The sequence below is a fragment of the Cantharellus anzutake genome (assembly GCF_015039405.1).
Source record: "Cantharellus anzutake strain C23 chromosome Unknown EI90scaffold_208, whole genome shotgun sequence".
Classification (NCBI taxonomy): domain Eukaryota; kingdom Fungi; phylum Basidiomycota; class Agaricomycetes; order Cantharellales; family Hydnaceae; genus Cantharellus; species Cantharellus anzutake.
In genome coordinates this window covers 61,546-85,916 of record NW_024067158.1, presented here as the reverse complement: position 1 = coordinate 85,916, position 24,371 = coordinate 61,546, and the positions used below count along the sequence as shown (strand labels likewise).

Here is a 24,371-nt window from a genome sequence, read left to right as displayed (position 1 = left end):
ACCGACGACCCTTTCCTTGCAAACTACAATACCCCAGTAGCCACAACTTTACCCACTAACATCCACCCAAATCCGGCTACAACTGATACCAACAGCTCAACCGACCCCCCCGCTTAACTCGCTCCCCTGCACCCACGGACGCCCCCGCACAGGCCACTGCCACCGCTCTGAGACCCCTAGATGACAACCCAGATTATAACTACATCGACCTCACGGGAGAGCTGGCCAACTTCCGTGCCCACAGAGCCTGCCCAGCTCGCATCCTAGCAAACATCGATGAAACCCACTTCAACCAGTGGATTACGACTCCGAGAGCAATCCTAATCTACCCCCTTGATGCTAAACATAGTCCTGAGAACGACCACAAAACAAGGAACGACCTCACAATCTTCCTAACCAGAGCCTTCCCCTTATCCACCCCCTTCATCAAGGTCCGCCCCCCCATTGCCAAAGGATATGACCCCATGGGGGCACCCTGGGGCTTCCTAATCCAAGGTCTCCACCCCTCCCATGCCCACCTTCTGGTGACCAGACACCTCTGGATGAGCCGCTCTATCTGCTTTATCGCCATTGAGCTGGCCACCTATTGCCCGACAAGCTATGTCATGACCCTTAAAGACTTAGGTGCAAACCTCGATGAAAGCGCAGTTGTTGCCAATGCAGTATCCCAGAAAATCCAAGAACCAAACTCGATATTCAAAACTTTCCTCGAAAAAGCTAACATCGACAAGGATGATATCGCGAGGATTGCCAACAGCTGTGTTGCAACTCCAAAGGATATGGCCCTGCCACCCACCTCTCCCGTCTCACCGCGATGGAACGCAGGATCCCCCAACCAACATCGACGCATCGATGTGGGAGATCCACCTTCCATCCCCCTTCTTCCACGTCACGGACCGTGCCCCAGGAACTATGAACAACATACATGACCAATGGACTGGCCTCTTCAAACTCTCAACCTTCTCGGGTGACACAACCGGAAATGGCCGCACTGTTGGTGGTCTAATCTATTGCCACACATGCAAGGCCATTGACCACATCTTCTCTGTCTGCCCGATCCATGACCACTACGCATGGCGTGAGCTCAACCCATCTGCTGGAAAGCCAGAACCGGGCCCCTCAACTCCCCAGTCCCCCCCACCCAACCACAACTGGAAACCCCATGGAAGAGGCAGAGGAAAAGGAAGAGGCCTAGGCCCCGGCAACCATGCCTGGTCCTAATCTCTGTCCCACCGTAAAATCCCAGCCAAGCCCTCTTCTCCTCCTCCTTCCCCAACCTCTAAACAGGAGGGAATGTAGTCCGGCCCCCCAATCAGCCACTAACTACCTGTAAATATATCATGGCCGTGTTTCATTTTCCTTCATTCTTTTCCTCTCCCCTAAAAATATACAATCCTCTCTCATGTTTATCTCTAACCAAAAGAAGGAAACCCACCTCATTCCCATCCAAACCCACTATACCCATGAGTGTTAAGAATAGCCAGGTCAGTACTGCTATAACAGACAGTATTGCGGCCTCAGTAGCTGCGATCTTGTCCAAACCTCCTGCCCCAAAAAGCAATGTCGCACTCTACAAGACTCTCAACACTTATATACGGGTGCGACAACTAATAATAAATAATAAAGAAACCTCCCATCTGTTAATGCTACTAGCATGCCCAAATCTACTGGGCTGAAAGGTGACAGGAAAGCATGCTAGCCTCCCCCAAAAACAAACCCAGCTCTCTCCAATGGCTGGCAACCAGGAGTGCGCGCGAAAACAACCGCCAGTACCCACATAAACCCAACGATAAACTCTAAGGATCCCCAATGTCCTGGTCTTAGCTCAGCTGGTAAATGGCCGCTCCCTTTGCCCCCAGAGGACTGCAGGTTATCCCGTTTTCCGAATGTCCAAGGAAGGGGGACGATGAACCAAAAACGGACCCCAACAACCCCCCCTCTGCGCCTGAGAGGAGGTTACCCCACCCCACCCAAGGACTCCTCCAACCTAAGAATTGGTGCCCTAAACATCAAAGGGGCTAACAGCCCCTCAACCAGATACAAGTGGCCATCCATCCTGAGAAAAATGAAACTTGAGAACCTCGGCATCCTATGCCTCTCCGAAACCCACACCGACATCTCACAACAATCCTACCTTAACAACACATGGTGCTGAGTGGGATATTTTCCACTCCTTCAACCCGGATCACTCACGCTCAGGAGGAGTCGCCATAATTATCAATAAGAAAACAGTTAAAACAAATCCCCTCTCCACAAAAGATGTAATACCCGGCCGTGCCCTCCTCACAGAGGTTGAATGGCCTAAAAACTCCCCAATAAAAATACTTGCCATATATGCCCCCACTAACTCTAGCAATAATAACACCCGCTTCTGGGCCGAATTGAACCAAAATCTTGTCGGTACTGAGATAGACATCATGCTTGGCGACCTAAACATGGTAGAAGAAGCCATTGATAAAGTTCCCCCCCACCCAGACCCAGAAGCGACAGTAATGGCCTTCCGAAACCTCATATCCTCCAAAGCCCTCTCAGACAGTTGGAGAGCTACTCACCCAGCCCCCATGGAAAACTTCACCTTCGGCCACTCCTCCGGATCATCCCTGTCCAGAATTGACAGGATATATGCCTCCGATGCCATAAGAGAAAAAGCCCTCACCTGGGATATACTGAACCCCGACCTCCCCACTGCTGACCACCAACTCATCTCCCTCGAACTCCATGATAACCAAGCTCCCAAAATCGGTAAAGGCCGATGGGCCATTCCCCTATACCTCACCAATGACCAAAAATTCCTAAGCGAGATCGAAACCATAGGCAATGAAGCCCTAGACAATTGCACACGAAGCAATAGCCCCCAAAACATATTCCAAACCTTCATAACCACAGTAACATGCCTTGCTAAAAAAACAGCTAAAATAAAAGCCGGAAAGCTTAATTCAGAACTAAGACGCCTCACTCACAGACGTGACCGTTGTCATATCCATCCCCGGCCATCGACTCCCGGGCTCTCCGACCCCTCCGTCCTCACTCCGCTCCCCCCTCACCAACCTCGGAGCCCCCGTATTCCGCAAACCTCCCGGTGCCCCTCGATGACCACCACCCCCTCATTTCAATTTATTACCTACGCCTCCCTAAGTACGGAGCCCCGAAGACTTCCGGACAGCTCCGACGTCCGCTAGCGCACTCCCGCCTCCGCTGGGCAATACACTCGCCTGCCCTGCAGAGTCCGCCTTCGGGCTTATCCCTCCTTTCCGTTTCTGGGTTAACGCCTGCCTTTCCGCTAACCCCGCGAACCGACTTGTCGGTAATATTCAGTCGGCTAATGTCTTAACCCCGTTAGCTCCGCTCCGTCCGGCTCCGCCAATTGCGGAACCGTCCCCACTGTAACCATATATATACACTACTTGTACATAGGTTACGCCCCAGCAAATAAATCAACTAGAGTTACCCCCACTAGGTTCTAAGTGCCAGTAGGTAAGTTAGGGCACGGACATGTCACTAGGCACAGCGCTCCTGGCAGAAGTCGCTGAGGCCAAAGCCCTCCGTTACGGAGACATTCCTTCGTCTCAAAATCTGGTCTCTGACAACCGTGCAATGAAAAGACTAGAAATCGCTGACAGCACCCTCACGGACCTGACACAAACCCAAATACAGAACCTCACTATCAGAATCAATGAAATCCAAAAGACTAAACTGGCCAAAACCCAAGCCCGCTCCGGGGCCAATAAGCGTCTACTGAGTGAATCCTCCAACAAATATTGGTGTAACTGGGGCAAAGAAAACAAACCATGTGACTCCATAAACGAACTGAGAATACCGGGATCCGACCCCCCAAATACACCTCCAAAACAGATGATATGTCTTCTATAGCTGCCTCATATTACAACGCGGTCCAACACAAAGACATTCCACCCATCTGCGACTCAAGAGAAACACATATATCTGACTCCCTCACCAGAATCCACAACCGTGTCCCCCCAAACACCTCCGAAACCTTAGCCAAACCTCTGAGCCAAGATGACATAGCGCGTGCCTTAAGCCAATCACCCAACGGAAAAGCCCCAGGCCTCAATGGCATTCCCACGGAACTCTACAAAAAATTACACACTAGATGGAAAAAAAGAGAACACAACAGCCAAGGCCTACACATTGTCAAACTCCTCACCCTCCTTGCCAATGACATAGAACGGAACGGCACTACCTGCCCCCATATCTCCGAAGGCTGGTTCTGCCCACTATATAAGAAAAAAGATAAAAGAGAAATTGAGAACTATAGACCGATAACGGTCCTCAATACCGAATATAAGATCATCACCACCGCCCTAATGAACAAACTATCCCTGATCGCCCCCTCCCTTGTCCACAAATGCCAAGCGGCCTTCATTAAAGGCGGCAGCATCTTCGACCAGATAGACCTCATGAATCGAATGACAGATTTGTGTGAGATCATTGGTCAAGACGGCGCAATCATTGCTCTAGACCAAGAAAAGGCCTATGACCGCAATAGACATGACTACCTATGGCGTGTCATGGAATCAATGGGGATTCCCAACTCCTTCACTTCAACAGTCAAAAACTTATATGCGAATGCCAAAACCAGAGTAATCTTAAACGGTGACATTAGCAAGGAATTCCCCATCATCCGAGGGGTTCAGCAAGGTGACCTGCTATCGTGCCTACTATTCAACATTGCCATTGAACCCCTATCAATTGCATTAAGAGAATCCCCCTCCCTTAAAGGCCTCGTAATCAAGACCCCCTCCCTCTCCCAAAGAATAATAATCTCCCTCTTCACCGACGATGCCGCTGTCTTCCTCTCCAAAGATGATGACTTGAACGACCTGCTCAGTATCCTCGATGGCTGGTGCACCACATCCGGTGCCAAATTCAACCAAGAAAAAACAATTATCCTCCCAGTCGGCACACCCTATCACAGAGACCGCGTACTCAACGAAAGGACTATAAACCCCCAATCGAGCATTAAACTGAGTGAATCTATTACAATCCTGAAAGACGGACAAAGCATGAGATACCTAGGGGCCCAATGCGGGAACAAGCCCAACCACAAGGACCCCTGGCCGGCCATATTAACCAAGATAGAAAAATCTCTCACCCAGTGGAACAAATCCTATCCCTCAATCGAGGGCCGCCGCCTAATCACTCAAATGACCATTGGTGGAATGACGCAATTCCACACCCGTGCCCAAGGCATGCCCAAAGACGTGGAATCCCACCTAAACAAAAAGATTTGCGAGTTCATTTGGAACTCCGAAAGCCCCCCCCCAATAAGCATGAACCTCCTAAACAGGCCGAGAGATCAGGGAGGGAAAAATGTCCTGAACATCCGAGATAGGAATGAAGCAATCCGACTCACCAAACTTCAACAAATCCTCGACAGATCCTCGGTCAGACCCCCGGCCTCAGATGCCGCGGAAGCCATCATAATGGCAACCCTCCCTAAAAAAACTACTGCCCACCGATCCCGAACACCCCTTCATTGTCGACATTCTCATCCAAAAACCCTTTCTCAAAACCCGCCGCCACAACAAAAACATCCCAGCTGAACTATGAGACTCTCTAAACACTGGCGCAAAATACAACCTAAGACTGGAACACCCAATCTTAGACCTGAACACTAAACTCAACCTCCCCGCTTGGGCTCACCCTGGCCTAGAAGACAACCCCCCCCTCAGTGTCCACTCTAAAACAGCTCAATGCTTAAGAAAAACCCACAATTGCCTGAAAATCGGTGACCTCATATCTCAGGCTGACCTCCAAGAACGCCCTGACCATAACCCCTCGAAGAATAAATGCCCCTGCCCACCCTGCCATTCCCTGCAACAAAATGGCTGTAAGAACCCGGAAGCCTGCTTCCAATCTGCAATAAAGATCATCACGAACCTCAACCCCTTTTACAACCCACACAGCGACACTCATATCCTCCCCACCCCCCTTCCCAGGTATTCACAAGCTCACATGCCATCGGATCTCCCGAGAACATTAGAACCTTTGACCCAATACCACGACGCAGCTTACCGCTTCACCACTTCTTCAGAATCTTTGGGAAATCCCCCCCAAACCCTCCAGCCCCACCAGAACCAGTAACCCAATCCCCCCCTGACATCATCGCCTACACAGATGGGTCCTGTCCCCTAAACGGAAACTCCGATGCAAAGGCCGGCTTCGGGGTCTGGTTCAGTCCAGATGACTCAAGAAATGCCAGCATAAGAGTCAACCCCCTCCTCCCCCAAACCAATAATGTGGCCGAAATGCTCGCGATCCACCATGCCGCCTCGACCACCCCCCTGAATCAAACCTCCACATTAAAACTGACTCAGAATGGTGCGTCAACACCCTTTGCCAAAACCTGAGTTCCCTCGAAGACTCCGACTATGCCCATGCTAAACACAAATTCGCCACTAAGTTAACTGTGAACGCCCTGAGGAACAGACAAAACATCACCTCATTCGAGTGGCTCAAAGGCCACGCTGGCATAACTGGCAATGAAGGGGCGGACGCCCTAGCCGCTCAAGGTGCCCTGGAAAACCCACGACCCAACCCCCCCTTGTTTCCGCCCCTACCTCACACTCCCGGTGGTGCCCGCTTAATTTCCATAACTCAATCCACCGCAACCAAGCTAATCTGTAGAACAAGATTAGCTATGGACCCCGAACCCCGAACCGAAACTGCCAATAACATTACCCTAATCCAGTCCGCCCTCGAGAACATGAATAACGGCTCCCCCTCCCAGGACTGAATCTGGCAAAACCTAAGCAAAAACAAAAGAGATGTACCCCCAGAAATCAGGAATTTCTTATGGAAATTAACTCACAACTGCCTCAAAATAGGCGGATACTGGGGGAAAATCCCCGGATTCGAACAGCGCGGCGAGTGCGACCACTGTCAGCAAACCGACTCGATTTCCCATATCCTATTTGAGTGCCCCCAGAACCATGGGGAGAGAATATGGTCTATCGCTAAAGCAATATGCGACCGAAGAAAGATCCCCTGGCCTGCAAACCTTGACATCTCATATATCATGGCAGCGCCGATCATCGAGATCAAAGCAACTAATGGCTGATCGAAAAATGGCGAGACAAGGCTTTTCCGCATTGTAGTCCTGGAGTGCACATGGCAGCTGTGGAAAGCTAGGTGTCGCAGAGTCATGAACCCTGATTGCCCTCAAACCACCTTAAACGAAGTTAGAAACGCCCTAAAAGCCGGCCTTAATGCCAAGCTCCAGCAAGACATCGCCCTAACCAACCGAAAGAAGTACGGTAGTAAGGCCCTCCCAACAAATCTAATACTACATACCTGGAGCGGTAACTTACTGAACAAAGAGAGGCAACCGGACAACTGGCTGAGCAGCAGCGGGGTTTTAGTGGGTATACCGGACCCCCCATGATCGGGGGTGCCTGGGAGTCCCACACAAGCGTGCGTAATCGCATTTCCTCACCGTGGCAGTTCCGGTCCAAGCCCGATTCCATTCCCAGGGATCACCTGACCCCAACACAAACCCCAAATACAATGTATTTGCGAAAGCTACTGGGGTTCCACAAAAAAAAAAAAAAGAAAAAAGAAACCAAAGAAACGCTGTGAGGAAAATTCCCCCCAGTGAAAACCCCCACAAAGGCAGGGGAGCAAGAGGAGTACCTGGAGAAATGGTACAAAAAGGCCATAAGAATCGCTGAAGTGAGAATACTCACTCCCTACCCAGAGGGAGTGAAGCCTGAAGCTCTAAAAAATGGGCTGGCTTTCCCTGACAAGAAATGGTCAGGGGAGAATGACATGGAATTGTTCTGGCAGTGGTTCACAGAACTATGTCATGACCCAGCGTTCCCTGGGGTCAGACGACCTCCTCCCCGACCTTCTCCGATGCCCAAACACTCCCTGCACACTCCGCTCACCACCCATTGCCATCTAACCACTTCCCACCACCTCCCCACGACCCCTCTCCTAATTGTCATTGAACGACCTAGCAGCACAGAGCGCTGTGACCTTTTGTCCCATGTTTCGCCACACCCTGTTATCTCGCAGCGAAGGTCATGTTTGATCTTCGCTGTCTTAAACATGTGCTTCTTGTTTGTTTTCCTTCTTCTTTTCTCTGCCCGCAATCTCCACGAGATCTGGCAACTTATTCCCTATTCAGTTCCCTAGCGCTTATATACAGCTTGTAACTAATGCTTGTACTGTAGTTTGAAATCAACTAGAACTTCCCCCTAAGCTTACATCTGTTCCCCATAAGACCTCTGCCTTCTAAAGTATCGGGACTGCATTGAGAACGAGGCGCAACGCTCCTCCCTGAGTCGTTGAAGCCGAAATCCCGGCCTGCTCGCCTAAGTAGCCTTGACCTCGAGATCGGTGGGGATATTCCTAAAGCTCGGTTGTGAGTAGGACACCTGTATCACTAGCGGCCAACGTTCGGTCGCCGACGGCTACCATCAGCGAAGCTTTGCACAGTTCTGACAGTATTTCGAACTCCCTATCGCTCTTGATGCCCTTACGATGTCATGACATACAACTTGCTTGCAGGTCAGGAACGCTGCAGCAGGACCTTCTATGATGCCTTATAGAGACTACAGCTCTAGTATGCCATTTGAAAGAGGTAGGACAGAGGAGAGACAATTTGAGAGTTTTACAGGCGATGAGTACTACCCACACTCCTCAACCCCAAGAAGGCGACGCCGAGATGCTAGCAAAAGCAACTTGGACAATGACTTTAAGGGTGGTAACGAGGGCGAGGAAACAGCTCAGGCTCCGTCACCGCTGGTGACTGAGAGAAGGACTTCAGGCCCTGCAGCTGAAGCAGCCGCTGCGGCTACCGAAGACAATGGTGAGGATGACATCGAGGAAATCAATCCTGAGGAAGTCGATCCGAAGGATAAAGTTAACTTCATGCTCACCAGAGCAATCTCGGAACTAACCCACACTACCTGCAGCATCTGCCTGATCATTCCTACACCTCCTCTGCCTCCACACTGCGAACCCCCCCCATAAAAAGGTCCGCGAACCTGACCAGTTTGATGGATCAGACCCTAAAAAACTCCACATGTTCTTTGTTCAATGTGAAGTAAATTTCAAAACTCGAGCCTATGCCTTCCCCGACGAATCTGACAAGGTGTTGTATGCAGTGTCATACCTAAAAGGGCCGGCCCTCGACTTATTCGAGCCCGACCTCCTCTGCAGTCATTGCCTAGGTCAAGAACCACAATGGATGAACGACTGGGAAAGGTTTGTGCATGAGTTGGAGCGCAACTTTGGCCTGCACGACCCTATCGGCGAGGCCGAAGAGTTGTTATTCAACCTCACGATGAAGGATGGGCAGTGAATTGGTAAATACGTGATCGAATTCAACCGCTATGCGGGTAAGTTGGATAACTTCAGCAAAGGGGCACTCCACGCCATGTTCTATCGTGGATTACCCAATCGAATTAAGGACAAGATCACTCGTTTCGGTAATGTCAGGGCACACCTGCCTGACCTGGCCCCACCTGGCCCCACTTCACCCGGTACCCCACCACCCAGTCTTCCCCTACCTCCTCCCCCCTTCTTCTTTCTTTCTTTCTCCATTCCACTCCCTCTTTACTTATTTCACCTTCTCTTTATTTTCTCTTTATTCTACATGGACGACCTTTCCTTGTATCAATGTACCATTGACCCACCCGCAGCGCGCTCACGACACGCCCAGCCCAGGTGCCTCGGGCGACCCCCGCTATGTCCAGCTCGTGCGTTCACAGCGGACACCCTCGGGATCCCCCATGGGGACACCCGGGTGACTATGGCTGTATGCGAGGATGACGTGGCACCTGTCATGTGACCTAAGCCGCATGTATATAAACATACCTGAAGTGGGAACCGAAGAAGTAGCCTTCTTCTCACCCTTTTCCACTTCAGGTAAGTAACATAGTATTCCCTTTTAATAATAATAACACCCTTTTCCACTTCAGTCTAAGTGGCCAGGGACTGCCTCCTGAGCCGGGCCTGCCAGTACGCACACCCGCTCCACACCCCGCTCGGCTTCTAGTGTCGGGCGTCTCACCCAGGCCTCCTCTACCCCGGACGCGTCCCTGACAGGTAAGCCCACGTCGTTATACGACTTACGAGACCTAGCCAAAGATATTGACGGCCACCACTGGGATCGTAAGGTTCAGACCGAGTGGTGCAACAAGCCCGTTCATGACGCTAACAACAAATCGCCGCATAAATCCTCTCCCGCAAACACCAACGCCCTTCCGACCCCCCACCCAACCCTAGTAACAAAACACCGAAGGACAAGGAATCCAATGGCAAACCAAAACCCGACCTCACTGCAAAACTCGACAAAAATGGCAGGCTCACAAAGGAAGAGTGCCAATGCCGCTTTGATAATAAGCTTTGTATGTTCTGCGGAAAGGCCGGTCATGTAGCTAAGGATTGCTACAAGGCTGGCTCTAGTGCTTCCAAGGCTAGAGCAGCCAAGGTGGCAATGCCTGAACCAGAGTCAGACTCGTCATCTGACCCAAAAAATTAGCCGGAAACCATCCGGATCATGCACGATTGGACGGTTGTTGTCAAAAACCCGAGATGGAAGGGGGTAAATGCGTGAGTCCGAATGCAGGTGGGGCTCAACTAGAGGGGGGTCCGAGGGCTCCGGTAGTGAACCGAAGCTTCTCAGGGAGCCCGGTTCTGCTGGATGGTACAAGAGGCTCTAAGAAGGACGTGGCCTCAGCGACTCGGAGGGAGCGCTGTGCCTCTGTTACGTCTCAGTTAGCCCTTGTATTTCTTATGTCTGAGGTATCTTGTAGAACGGGAGCGGGATTCACTCAGAGGGACTTTGGGTGGCATTTTAGTCGAGATTAGAACTGAGGAACTACAGGTTCTAATCTATGGGTATTTATAAAGGGGAATGGGAAGGACTTAGTTAAAGTCCGAATGACAATGGGGCAACACCGAAAGGTGCCGAATGATACCGAGAGGTACCGAAAGGTCCCGAACGATATCTTAAACGGGGAACCGAGGTGTCGGGCCAAGGAGGGCGGAGTTGGAGGCCGGGAAATGAATGGGGAAGACAAATGGACAAAGGGGGTTAGCCAACTGAATGAAAGGAAGAAGTTAGTCGTGCTAAGAATGGAAGGTGACTAATAAGTGGTAACGTGAGGGAGATCACCGAAGGATGCGGGTAGCTCCGAAAGCGGAGTTGTGTATCCGAAGGATGTTAGGTGACTCAAATAAATGAAATGGGTGGAGGAAAGGTTTAAGGGCATGTCACCGAATGTCGGAGGTCCATCGGGATATCGGAGCAAATCCGGGGTCTCTGAATGTTCTGACTCGGGACCGAGCTTCCGGGATGGGAGTGGCCAAGGTTCGGTGTGCCGCAACCAGACCGGAGCTGAGACAGTCAGGAGGAAGGTGACTTGGGGAGTGGGGAGGCATGGTGTAGGGGATGGTGAAGTTGTTAGGAAGGTGTGGTGTGGTGGGAGTGCGCGGGGTCGGGATTCCGGGATATGACAGTTGTGGTCAACCAGTTCATGCGCAGAGGGAGGTGTGCTTGAATGCGTCTGCCCTCTCCAGCCCCAATTCTTTTTCTGTCCCGGTTTCTTTTTGTTCCATTGACGGTCGATTTCCTAGTTCAAGGGGGAATGCCCCCGGCTTTCCTTTGTTTTCCACTTCCGGGACTTCTGTCTCCCATTTGGATATGTTCTCTCCTGATGGTCTACTTTCTCCAGACAAATGTGATCCCTCCATTGTTTTCTCTGCTCTCATAGATTCTGGTTCCTCTGACTGTTTTATTGATACAAAACTGATTAATAAAATAAAGATCCCGACCTATACCGTGACCCCTATGCAGTTCCGCTTATTCAATGGCACCACAAACAATGTGATAACCCGTGCCGTCAACCTCCCTGTCTGTTTTATTACCGGTGATGTTACCCCAATGACATTCTTTGTCACCCCATTGGATGGCTCTTGTGCTATCATCCTTGGACATAACTGGCTTGCCTGATACAATCCATTGATTGACTGGGTTTAACTTTCCAGACGTCTGAACAATCCAGTCTGATCCCCCAGAGCTCTCCTGAACCATCGCTGAATACTGTTCCTTCAGCGGACACATCGGTTCCCATATCCAAAGACACACCGAGTAATCCCGACCACCAGGCTCCTTTGATCGAGTTAGTCAGCCCTGTGGCATTTGTCCGCACTGCCCGACTCGAAGGTTCTGTAACCTTCAGCCTGAGCATCCCATCCCAAGCAAGCGAGCTGCACTCATCCACCTTGTCCGAGCCCACCGACCTCAATGCCGTACCGAAGGTCTATCATGAATTTGCCAATGTGTTTAGCAAAAGCAAGGCTAACACTCTGGCGCCACATCATGAGTTTGACCTGAAGATCGAGCTAGAGGAAGGTGCGCACCCCCCGTTGGGAACCCTGTATTCCCTATCCCTGACCGAACTTGAGGCTCTTCAAGCATTCCTAGATGAGCACCTGGCAACTGGCTTCATTAGGCCACCTTCATTGGCTCACACCGCACCGGTGCTCTTTGTCTGCAAGAAAGATGGATCGCTCTGTCTTTGCATGGATTTCAGGGGCCTCAATCAGATTGCAAAGAAAGATAGATACCCGCTGCCTCGCATAGCAGACCTGCTAGATGCCCCAAGCCAAGCGAAGGTCTATACAAAACTCGACCTGCGGCACACCTACCACCTTGTGCACATTGCTGCAGGCGACGAGTGGAAGACCTCGTTCCGAACCCGCTATGGCTCCTATGAGTGGCTAGTTATGCCATTCGGGCTTACAAACACACCTGCGGCGTTCCAGCAGTTTGTCAACTCTATCTTTGCCGACCTCTTAGATGTCTGTGTTGTCGTATACCTGGATGATATCCTAGTATACTCCAAGGATGAGGCTTCCCATGAGGAGCATGTCTGGGAAGTCCTCCGAAGGCTTCGACAGCATGGGCTATTTGCCAACCCGAAGAAATGTGAGTTCCATACCGAGACTATGGAGTACCTCGGGTATGTACTTTCTCCTAGCAGACTTGCCATGTCCTCAGAGAAGGTGAAGGCCATCCAAGATTGGCCCGAACCCCGTAAGGTAAAGGACATTCAGTCCTTCTTGGGATTCGCTAATTTCTATCAGTGATTCATCCATGAGTATTCCGATATTGTGGTACCACTGACCTGGCTCACCTGAAAGGGGGCCCCCTGGGTATTCACTGACGATTGTCATTCGGCTCTCCAACGACTTAAGGGCGCCTTCACTTCCACCCCCATTTTGACCCATTGGGTTCCTGACACGCTGATCATAGTCGAAACCGATGCCTCCGATTACACGATTTCAGGCATTATCTCTATCTGCTGCGTGGATGACAAGATACGCCCTGTTGCTTTTCGTTTGAGGACATTGACGGTGCTGGAACTCAACTACGACACCCATGACAAGGAGCTTCTAGCAATCTATGAAGCATTCCGAGGGTGGCAGCATTATTTGGAAGGCTCTGGTACCCCCGTTGATGTGGTTACTGACCACAAAAATTTGGAATACTTCTGCACCACGAAGCTCCTAATGCACTGCCAGGCTCGTTGGTCTGAGTTTCTCTCTCAATTTAACTTGGTTGTCCGTTTCTGCCCAGGAAGACTCAGTGCAAAACCAGATGCGTTGACTAGGCGCTGGGATGTCTACCCCAAAGAGGGGGATAGGGACGCTCACGTAAACCCTCAGAATTTCCGGCTGGTGTTCATGCAGGAGCAGCTCGCGTCCTCCCTAAGAGCTACATACCTTGCCGAACCTGTGCTATGAGCGAGCTCCCTCATTGACGTCGACCCCATTGTCAGAGACGGGATTATTGTCAGAGTCGGAATACTGTCAGAGATCTGGGATGCTGTCAGAGACTGGGAATATTGTTGGAGTCTGGCAGACTGTCAGAAGACAGATAGACGACGGATTGGGTTCTGTCTGAGTTGAGGTCGGAGGTGATGCAGAGGTCTGTTGGAGCGCACGTGCGGAAATATGCGGCATGTCCGGAAGTGCTGTTCAAGGTTAGCAGAGTGGGATCGCGGCCTCAGCGACTCAGGTGGAGCGCTGTGCCCTGAGCTTGACGTTTGGGGGAGATCCCATATTTATGGATTGACACTCACAGCGGACTTCAAACAAGACTTGCGGGTGGAGCGGACAAGACTTGCAGGCAGAGCGGACCTGTAGGAGGAGCGCAGACTCCGCGAGCACGGACTCAGAGGGGGGGAAGCCCCCTTTGCAGAAGGAGAGACTCAGACCAGACAGGGAGGTACTCTAGTTGATTTCAGACTGAGGTCCCCAAAAGTATTTACAAGGTATATAAATAGGCAAGAGGGAATATAGAAAGGCCGGTCAGTCCGGCGCAGTCCGGCGCGGAGATAAGCGGGGATTGTCAAACTAAATAAGGACAAGAGCCCGGGAACTGGAAACAAGGAACAGATCACTAAACAATAAGTGGCAAGGGTTATTGATGAATAACTGAATGAGATCAATAACCTAGTGCCAATAAAGAGGGGATCAAATGCCGATATTGGCAGGGAAGCAAACAATAAATGGCACTCGGCAAGGAATGAATGATAAGCTGCCAAGTGACAAATGGCCAGAGGGAAAGCGGAGGTCAGCGCGCGGCGCTGATACAAGTCCGCAAATAAGCGGGGTCGGTGCGGTGCCGACACAAGTCCGCAAACAGAGGTTGATCTGCCAGCACTGTCACACAAGGACAGCATGAAGGCCAACAGAGGTACAGTGGTGGGCAGAGGGTGCAGAGTGGGCAGAGGGTGCGGAGTGGGCAGAGGGTGCGGAATGCACGGAAGTGGGGCATGGCTGTGACCACATAGTGGGAAGTGATGAGTGTGGTTCAGATGGAGACAAGGCAGGCGTGACTGAATGCCGGGAGCGCCAAGGGCTCAGGAACTGGAGGTAAGGTCGGAATACCGGCAGGGTCTAGGTTCTGATTCTTGGCCAAGTCTCACGCAGTAAGGCAGGGGGCCAGACATGGGGTTGGGGGCTGGTTAGGATGGGTTTCGGGTCGGCAGATTCGCCTATCGGCATTGGTTCGCCGCTGACGGAGCCCCGGGATTTGTCGGTCGTGACACCCATCCACAAAGACATCCTAGCTGCCCTCCCCGCTGATCCTGCCATCGCTGACTACCTTGCTGGCCTGATCCCAGAGGACTCCCGTTGGTCTTGAGACGTAGATGGCCTATTATGGCTAGACAACCGAATCTACGTCCCCAATGCCAACGACCTCCGGCTTCGCATCCTGAGGTATAAGCATGACCACCTGCTCTCTGGCCACTTCAGGCAGAACCAAACCTTGGATCTGTTATGCCGAGAGTACACCTGGCCAGGCGTCTGCATGTTTGTCAAGGACTATGTGTCCTCTTGTACAGCTTGCACCCATGCCAAGGCCCCACGACACAAGCCGTATGGCTTGCTCAAACAGCTACCTATTCCCGAATGCCTGTGGCACTCCATATCAATGGATTTCATTGAGCAACTTCCCAACTCCTCCGGCTTCACAGCTATCTTGGTTATCATCGACCGGCTATCAAAGCAGTGCATCTTCGTGCCAACAACCGATACCATAACAGCCCCGGAGTTAGCAAAGTTGTTCCTCCTTCACGTCTTCTCCAAGCATGGCGTTCCATCCCACATAACCTCTGATAGGGGTTCAGAATTTGTCTCCCACTTCTTCCGCTCCCTTGGCAAGGCTTCGGACATTCGCCTACACTTCACCTCGGGTTACCATCCCAAAGGCAACGGTCAGACCGAACGAATGAACCAAACACTGGAGCAGTATCTGCGTGTCTATTGTAACTACCAGCAGGACAATTGGTCTGAGCTCCTGCCTCTGGTGGAGTTTGCCTACAATAATGCACCGAATGCTACAACCGGTGTTTCACCATTCTTTGCGAACAAAGGTTACCACCCGAACCTTGCTGTACACCCTGAGTGAGATCTGACTTCGGCGTGAGCCCAAGAGTACTTGGTCGATCTCGACTCTCTCCACCAATTCCTATGTGAGGAAATGAACCACGCACAGCAACATTACCAAGGCCCTGCGGATGCTTGATGGCTACCTGCTCCCCCATTTGACATTGGCAGCTCCGCATTTGTGAAGGCCAAGTACTTCCGCACCACTAGGCCTTCGGTGAAGCTCGCCAATAAGAACCTTGGGCCATTCGAGATCATCGCACAGCCAGGTTCTCATTCTTGTACTCTCTGCCTCCCTGACACCATGAAGGCTGTGCACCCAGTCTTTCATGTCTCCCAACTTGAGCCCACTGTAGCCCACTGTCCCCAACCCCATCCCGAACCGCACACAGCTGCCACTGCCACCAATCGAAATCGACAGCGAACTCGAATATGAGATCGCCGAGATCCTCGACTCTAAAATCGATCGCTGGTGAAGCTGCAAGCTGTTGTACCTCGTACGTTGGGATGGTTACAAAGGGACTACAGAAGAGACTGAGTGGCTCCCCTCAACCAAACTTGGTCACGCTTCAGACCTCATTGCAGACTTTCACTCACGATACCCGGATAAGCTGGGACCAACACGTGCCTAAGACATGGGATGGAATGGATGGATTGCGTTAAGGATCATGTAAGAACAAAGTAGAGTAGGAGTCGGACATGGATGTTGCAGGCCGATCAACTCTAGACCCTGTCACGCTCGCCTCCCTCTCCCCCGCTTCCCTCGCCTCATGCCTCGCCCTCACCTCCATCAACCGCCTCTCTTCAGTGTCACAAACGTGTTCCAACAGTCATCCTGCCACGGTGGTTAAACCAGAGATCGCTTGATGGATGTTGTGGAGCACATCATAGATCCTGTCTTTGTCGTTGACCACCTCATCTTCCTCCATCTCCACATCGTCCACATCCATCGTTGACCCCTCTCCTTTCGGCACCTTGATACGAGGTCACTTTGTGGCTTGAGGCGTTCCCACCCCATGTACACATTTCTGCCTGGACTTCTGACATGCAGCACAGATGCCACGATCGCTGTTGCCTTTAACGCACTCCACACCCCTCTTCACACAGCGTTCACAGGGTGGTAGTCCTTCCCCCGCCACCGATGTAGCGGCAGGACGCTTTGATCAGGATGATCAGTAAAGGTTCCTGGCAAGGGTCATACTGATTGGGGTACTCACCTTGCCTGTGACCACATCTGACACCTTCAATCGCCTCTCCTCCTCAGCAGCAAGGCATGCAGCCTCAGCTCGAGCCCTGGCCACCTCCTCTTGTTGTTGGGCCTCACGATGCGCAATCTCAGCCTTGCGACGCCACAACCTCTCCACTTGCTTCTGTTCCATCAGCTCCACATCGTCATCGGACTGATCAACAATGTCATCCTTGCTCCACGTCCTTATATCCGCTGGATTCTTCTTGGGAGCCATGAGAATGGAAGATCAGGTTGTTGTGGTGGTAAGTTCGATCACCGCACCAGCGGAACCAAAATTTCGGGCTCAGCCGAACCGGTTCCCACGCCAGTTTCCTTGGGACTTCAAGGGTTCAGTCCTAAGAGGGGGATACTGTCACGACCCGGCGTTCCCCGGGGTCAGACGACCTCCTCCCTGACCTTCTCTGATGCCCGAACACTCCCCACCCACTCCGCTTGCCGCCCGTTGCTGTCTAACCACTTCCCGCCACCTCCCCACGACCCCTCTCCTAATTGTCGTTGAACGACCTAGCGGTGCAGAGCGCTGTGACCTTTTGTCCCATGTTTCGCTGCACCCTGTTATCTTGTGGCGAAGGTCACATTTGACCTTCACTGTCTTAAACATGTGCTTCTTGTTTGTTTTCCTTCTTCTTTTCTCCGCCTGCAATCTCTGCAAGATCTGGTGACTATTCTCTATTCAGTTCCCTAGCGCTTATATACAGCTTGTAACTAATGCTTGTACTGTAGTTCAAAATCAACTAGAACTTCCCCCTAAGCTTACATCTGTTCCCCATAAGACCTCCACCTTCTAAAATATCAGGACCGTGTCGAGGATGAGGCGCAACGCTCCTCCCTGAGTCGTTGAAGCCGAAATCCCGGCCCACTCACCTAAGTAGCCTCGACCTCGAGATCAGTGGGGATATTCCTCGCTAAAGCTCGGTCGTGAGTAGGACGCCTGTATCACTAGCGGCCAATGTTCAGTCGCTGACAGCTACCATCAGCAAAGCTTCACACGGTTCAGACAAACTACTGGGATTCCTCGCCTTGCGAGGATGCAAAGGTCCCCAATTTGATGAAGTCCATCTGGACTGCTTGATTCACAGATTAGGGGGACCCGCATTTGACTTTGGGATAAGACTCCGAGACGAAACTCTCCTCAGAGGAGATGAGGGCATGTTCCTCAAAGTTCTCAACATATTGATGAGATCCTTCATTAAAGCCTCTGCCATGTTGAACGCAACAAAGAAGTACCACTGAAGGAGAGAATGAAGGAAGGTCAGTTGGGAGGTTTAAACGAGACCACCACCAAGCTGTTCCCTGGTTCTTTAGTTAGGATGGGGAAGTGTACTAGTAATATTTGTTGTAATTATAGTACCAATCCGAGTGTTTTGGCTAATTCTATTTTATGGGTTAGTCTAAAAGTTTCTGAGAATTGACTTACAGATAAACCAAGCCCTGCGGAGCTGTTCCTCTATTGTAATTTCTCAGAAACTTTTAGACTAACCCATAAAATAGAATTAGCCAAAACACTCAGATTGGTACTATAATTACAACAAATATTACTAGTACACTTCCCCATCCTAACTAAAGAACCAGGGAACAGCTTGGTGGTGGTCTTGTTTGAACCTCCCAACTGACCTTCCTTCGTTCTCTCCTTCAAAATTGGTGGTCCTTACAGGGGTAGTGTATAAAACCTAGCTAACTCTACAGGAATTCTTATAACAAATAAACAAACATTGCTGAGATAAACACAACCAATGGAACTGATTCTGAATTTGGATCGGTAGGAACAATACCCGAATCGGAAATCACTAATTCAGAAATGAACAGAACTCGGATGCCAAGAAAATGGTCCTGGGATGCACCCGCATTCTGGGGAAGTGATATAGAAGATTTCTTATCAGATTTTGAAGCTCTAGCCAAATCAGCACAATTAATGGAAGAAGAGAAATGTAGATGGATAATTAGATACTCAAGAGGACCAGCGGAAGAGGTTATAAGCTCATTACCACAGATCCAGGACAATGACTGGGCAGGAGCTAAGGCGGTATTGTTAAACCTCTATAGAGCCACAGACAATAGGAAGAAATATACGATGAAGACACTAGTTGACTTCTCTCATCGACACATGACACCACCTTGAAAAGAGAGGGCTAATGTCTAGAGAGATCAAAACACACTACAAACCCCCATAAAAAACCCTATCCTCACCCTCACCCACTCACCCAATCTCCTATCAATGGATGATCGCAAAAAGCCCAACCCTGGTGGGATGGACAGCACCAAAAAGACTACTAGCTCAAACAACACATGACATGCCATCAACCAACGAGTGTTATACGATACACGATCAGGCACTCCTCACCAGCACCACCAGTTTAACTCATGTGGCAACAGTGAAAACTCGATTAGGGGCCAGTCCGAACCAGATCAACAAGATCCCTGGGACACCACAGTGAAAAAGACCTGTGCGACCAAGACTAGATTCGACAATAGGTACACCAGCCCCCTCCCCAGCCTGACCACCTCGAGCAGCCATCTGGTGGTCGAAAGTATCCAGACTGGCAGACCAACAACCCCGGACTCGGACTCACCAGCAGACCAATGGGAAGTCGACACACCCCCACTGGCCGAACATCATCACCTCACACCCACACCCCAGACACAACTTGGGATAGAGGACAATGACATGAGGTACGCCAATGAAAGCCCTGAAGCAGAGAAAGGAGACCAGACACATAGGACTGTCTACAACATGTTTGAGGCAATGCACGACTTAACTGACAGATTTAATGGCATTAGATTCGCAGGTTTGTGGGAGAACTTCCTGGACGAGTACACGCTATGGTATAGTAACCTACCAAGGCCGGCAACCCTGGATACCTTCCCCACCCCTTCACATGACAGCGAACTGGAAGAACGACTGAAAACAGTCAAATCTAACATAAGCTGCCTGACTGAAGCTAATGCGTATTTGACAGATAGGTTACTAACTACAGAGACACCCACCACGGCCGCCCTCCCCTGTAACTGCAACACATGTGACCCAAACATGATGGCAGCACCAATGGCAAACCTGCCCCTGACCAAAACCAACCGGGTCAAGACATCCTGGGCAAGTGTAGTGGCAAGCCCACCTCCGGCTGTGCCAACACACATAGCACGACCCGGACCCCAGATGACAACCATGGACATGCAGGCACCCACCACAAACCCTCACATCCTTATCATACGTGTCAATCCACTGATCCCACCAGACCAACAACCAAACGGCCTAGCGACCCGCAAGAAAATCAACAACATGCTCGGCACGAAGAACCTCCCACACTACCTGAGAGTCATGGCAGTCGGATACTCCCTAGCAGGCAACATCAAAATTACAATGGCCCCCACTTGCTGTGCCACGGACTTGGAAAAATATGGCAAAGAAATCGCTGCGACCATCACCGACAATGAAGTGCTGTCTGCCCTACCGGACATGGAGCACTTCCGGGTCAAGATAAACAAGATCCCCATGCATTGCAACAACATCCCGATTCCAATCAGCATGATCCACGAAGAGATGATGACCTACATCCCCCAATACTGGGAGCTAAAACGGTGGGGCCCGCTCAAATGGCTCGGGTTGGATGAAATCATATATGCTAAGAATTTTGCTTCAATTGTACTAGACCTAGCTAACAAGAAAGACAGAGACGCTATCTTAGCGCTCCAAGCCATCTGTTTATTTAACTACAGATGCACTATCACCCTGTATGAGGAATGCATCCAAGTCCATGCTTGCAGTAAATGCGGCATGTTCTTGCATTGCATGCAGAACTGCAGACAATCACGATGCTTCAAATGCGGTTCGAAAGACCACACCACAGGGGAACACCCACCTGATGCATGACTACGATGCATCAACTGCAAAGAAGTGCATGCATGTGACCACAAGGAATGCAATGCCAGGAGGAACAGGATGGGCCTCAAACCCATCCCAAAGAACCTCATGCCCATGCCTGCCACATCAACCCCGCAACCACTGCAACCCAGGCAGAAAAATAAGAGAAAAGGTAAGGAGAAGCACCCAAACCTGACCGAACGAGAGGGTGAAGCCTCAGTTAACATTGGCCTAACGGGTGATGATGTGAGCCGCATCCTAAGCCAGAACCAGTCATGGGAAGCCCAAAGGGCATCCACAGTGAGACTGGTGAACTCAAAGCTAAAGCCCACCTGCTATGTCTGCCCCTCCACACCGTCAATGTCAGAGGAGGAACAGATGGATATTGAAGAGACGCCCTCCCCCCAATCCCACCTCAATGACCTATAAGCCCAAACTACCAACTGCCCTTACAGTTTGTAGCATAAACATGAACCGTTCCAATGCGGCCACACAAGCTGTAATGCAAACAATAGTAAAATGCAGGAACCCAAGAATGGACATCCTGCTGATACAGGAACTGTGGTGGGAAAAGATCAATGGGACGTATGCATCAGTCACCCTAAAGGGATGGCAAACAGTACTGCCCAAACTCCCAATCAACACTGGCGAATGGCCAAGGTGCCTGGCATATATCTGCCAGAGCTCACAAATTGACCTTACACTCAGAAGTGACCTAGCATTGGACCTTGACTACATGATATTAGAGGTCAAGAGACACGGTACAAACCACCCCCCAACCAGACTAGTTAATATTTACAACCAGAAGTCACTAGCTACCCTGCAAAGCCGGGAATTCACAATGAACAGGCTAGCCAACTCCAACCTGGATATCGACATCCCCACCATCCTGACAGGAGACTGGAATATGCAACACCCAGACTGGGATGACCAAATACCCTACCCATGCAACTGCACAACCAAAACACTAGAATGGCTTGAAGGGAACACATTTGCACTATGTAGTGAACCAAATGTCCCAACACACACAGACAGCCAGGGTCACTCATCCTCACCTTTGCTAACGCAACAGCAATCGAGGCAGGTGTCCTAACGGGACACCATGTGGACACAGAAATTGGTTGTCTCTTGGACCACCATGCACTAGTTTTCCAAATAGGCCCACTGTCAGGGCACACACCCTGACTAGCCCGGACCCGGCCCCGCATCCGGACCTGCTACACTTCCCATGCGCATTCCTGTGCCGCACGCTCCGTGTGCCGCATGATCCGGCCCCGGATCCTGCCTTCATGTGACTTCCGGATATTCCCGGAAGTTTTCCTGATATGGTGGCCACTGTGGGAAGATGAGAAGTTAGCTTCCTTCTCATCTTCTTACCCACAGTAGAGTTGTGCCCTGGACAGGGCTGGTTACACTACAGGCTGTGGACCATAGGGGAGGGTCATGGGGACCTGGGAGTCGTCCCCTGACACCCACCCTGTCAGGGTTCAGCACCCTGCCCTAGGGTGCCCCAGACTCCCCAACCAATCCCTTCCTTCCATTCCTTCATTGTTGCCTTGTTGTTGCCTTTCTGTGTTGTGTATCCGCGCACACGGGATAGCGTGGGAACTTTCTGAGTGAGCAGCTCGCCCAGAATGTTCCCACGGGTCACAGCCACAGTTCTGGGTGAGCAACTCGCCCAGAACATTCCCACGCTTACTCAGCACTGCCACCTGGATGTTCCCTCCGGGTCACACTACACAACTCTAAGAGCTGTATAGTTGTGGGCATGTGACCCATTCCTTTATATAGCAACCATGCGGGGAGATGAGACCTTTACCCTTCTTCTCATCTCATGCCCCGCATAGGCAAGTGTATATATTATCTTTCCTTTTACTATACATCTCATGCCCTGCATAGTGTGAGGACAGGCCAGATGGGGGTTGAGGTCAGGGAGCCTCTGAGTCCGAGGCCGGGCCCTGACACACCCAGAGAAACAGTAGAGAACCCATGTGAGGGGAGTCTCAACTGGAAGCAGGTGTCAAAAACCCGTCGGTTATGGAAGAGGGGGGGTAAATGCATGAGTCCGAATGTGTCAGGGCACACCTGCCTGACCCGGCTCCGCCCGGCCCAACCTGACCCGGTACCCCACCAGTCCACCCTTCCTTACCTCCTCCCCCTTTCCCTTCTTCCCCCCTCATCCTCCCCTCTTCTGTTTCTCCTTATCTTACTTCTTCTTTATTCTCCCTTTATTCCACATGGACGACTTTCTCTGTATCAATGTACCATTGACCCACCTGCAGTGCGCCCACCATGTACCCGGCCTGGGCACCTCGGGCGACCCCCCGCTGTGCCCAGCACGCATGCCTGCACCGGATGCCCTCAGGATCTCCCACGGAGACACCCGGGTGGTTACGGCTGTGTGCGAGGGTGACGTGGCACCCGTCATGTGATCCAAGCCGCATGTATATAAACGAACCTGAAGTGGGAACCGAAGAAGTAGCCTTCTTCTCAACCTTCCACTTCAGGTAAGTAGTACAATACCTCTCCTTTAATGATAATAACAACCTTCCACTTCAGTCTAAGTGGCCAGGGACCACTGTCCCGCATCGGGCCTGTCAGTATGCACGCCCGATCCGCCCCCCGCCAGGCTCTCGGTCCAGGACGCTACACCCGGACCCCCTCGACCCCGGACGAGTCCCTGACAGAATGCAGGCAGGGCTCAACTAGAGGGGGGTCCGAGGGCTCCGGTAGTGAACCGAAGCTTCTCAGGGAGCCCGGTTCTGCTGGATGGTACAAGAGGCTCTAAGAAGGATGCGGCCTCAGCGACTCGGAGGGAGCGCTGTGCCTCCGTTACGTCTCAGTTAGTCCTTGTATTTCTTATGTCTGAGGTGTCTTGTAGAACAGGGACAGGATTCACTCAGAGGGACTTTGGGTGGCATTTTAGTCGAGATTAGAACTGAGGAACTACAGGTTCTAATCTATGTGTATTTATAAAGGAGGATGGGGAGGACTTTAGTCAAAGCCTGAAATGACAAAATGGGGAAAACACTGAAAGGTACCGAAAGGTTCCAGACGATATCTAAAATGGGGAACCGAGGTGTCGGGCCAAGGAGGGCGGAGTTGGAGGCCGGAAAATGAATGGGGAAGACAAATGGGTAAAGGGGGTTAGCCGACTGAATGGTAGTAAGAAGGTAGTCGTGCTAAGAATGGAAGACGACTAATAAGTGATAGCGTGAAGGAGATCACCGAAGGATGCGGTTAGCTCCGAAAGCGGAGTTGCGTATCCGAAGGATGTTGGGTGACTCCAATAAATGAAGTGGGTGAAGGAATGGTTTAAGGGCATGTCACGGG

At 51.2% G+C, this 24,371-nt stretch overlaps 1 protein-coding gene across 1 annotated transcript; it reads left to right on the top strand.

Annotated features, from left to right (window-relative positions):
• Window positions 1–19,394: 19,394 nt before the first annotated feature.
• On the top strand, window positions 19,395–20,788 carry EI90DRAFT_3095542 (uncharacterized protein; the record flags this gene model as incomplete). Its single annotated transcript, XM_039062519.1, has 4 exons — window positions 19,395–19,422; window positions 19,489–19,531; window positions 19,553–20,648; window positions 20,702–20,788. The coding sequence occupies 4 exons, from the start codon at window positions 19,395–19,397 to the stop codon at window positions 20,786–20,788; spliced, it is 1,254 nt and encodes a 417-aa protein (XP_038907864.1).
• Window positions 20,789–24,371: the final 3,583 nt, after the last annotated feature.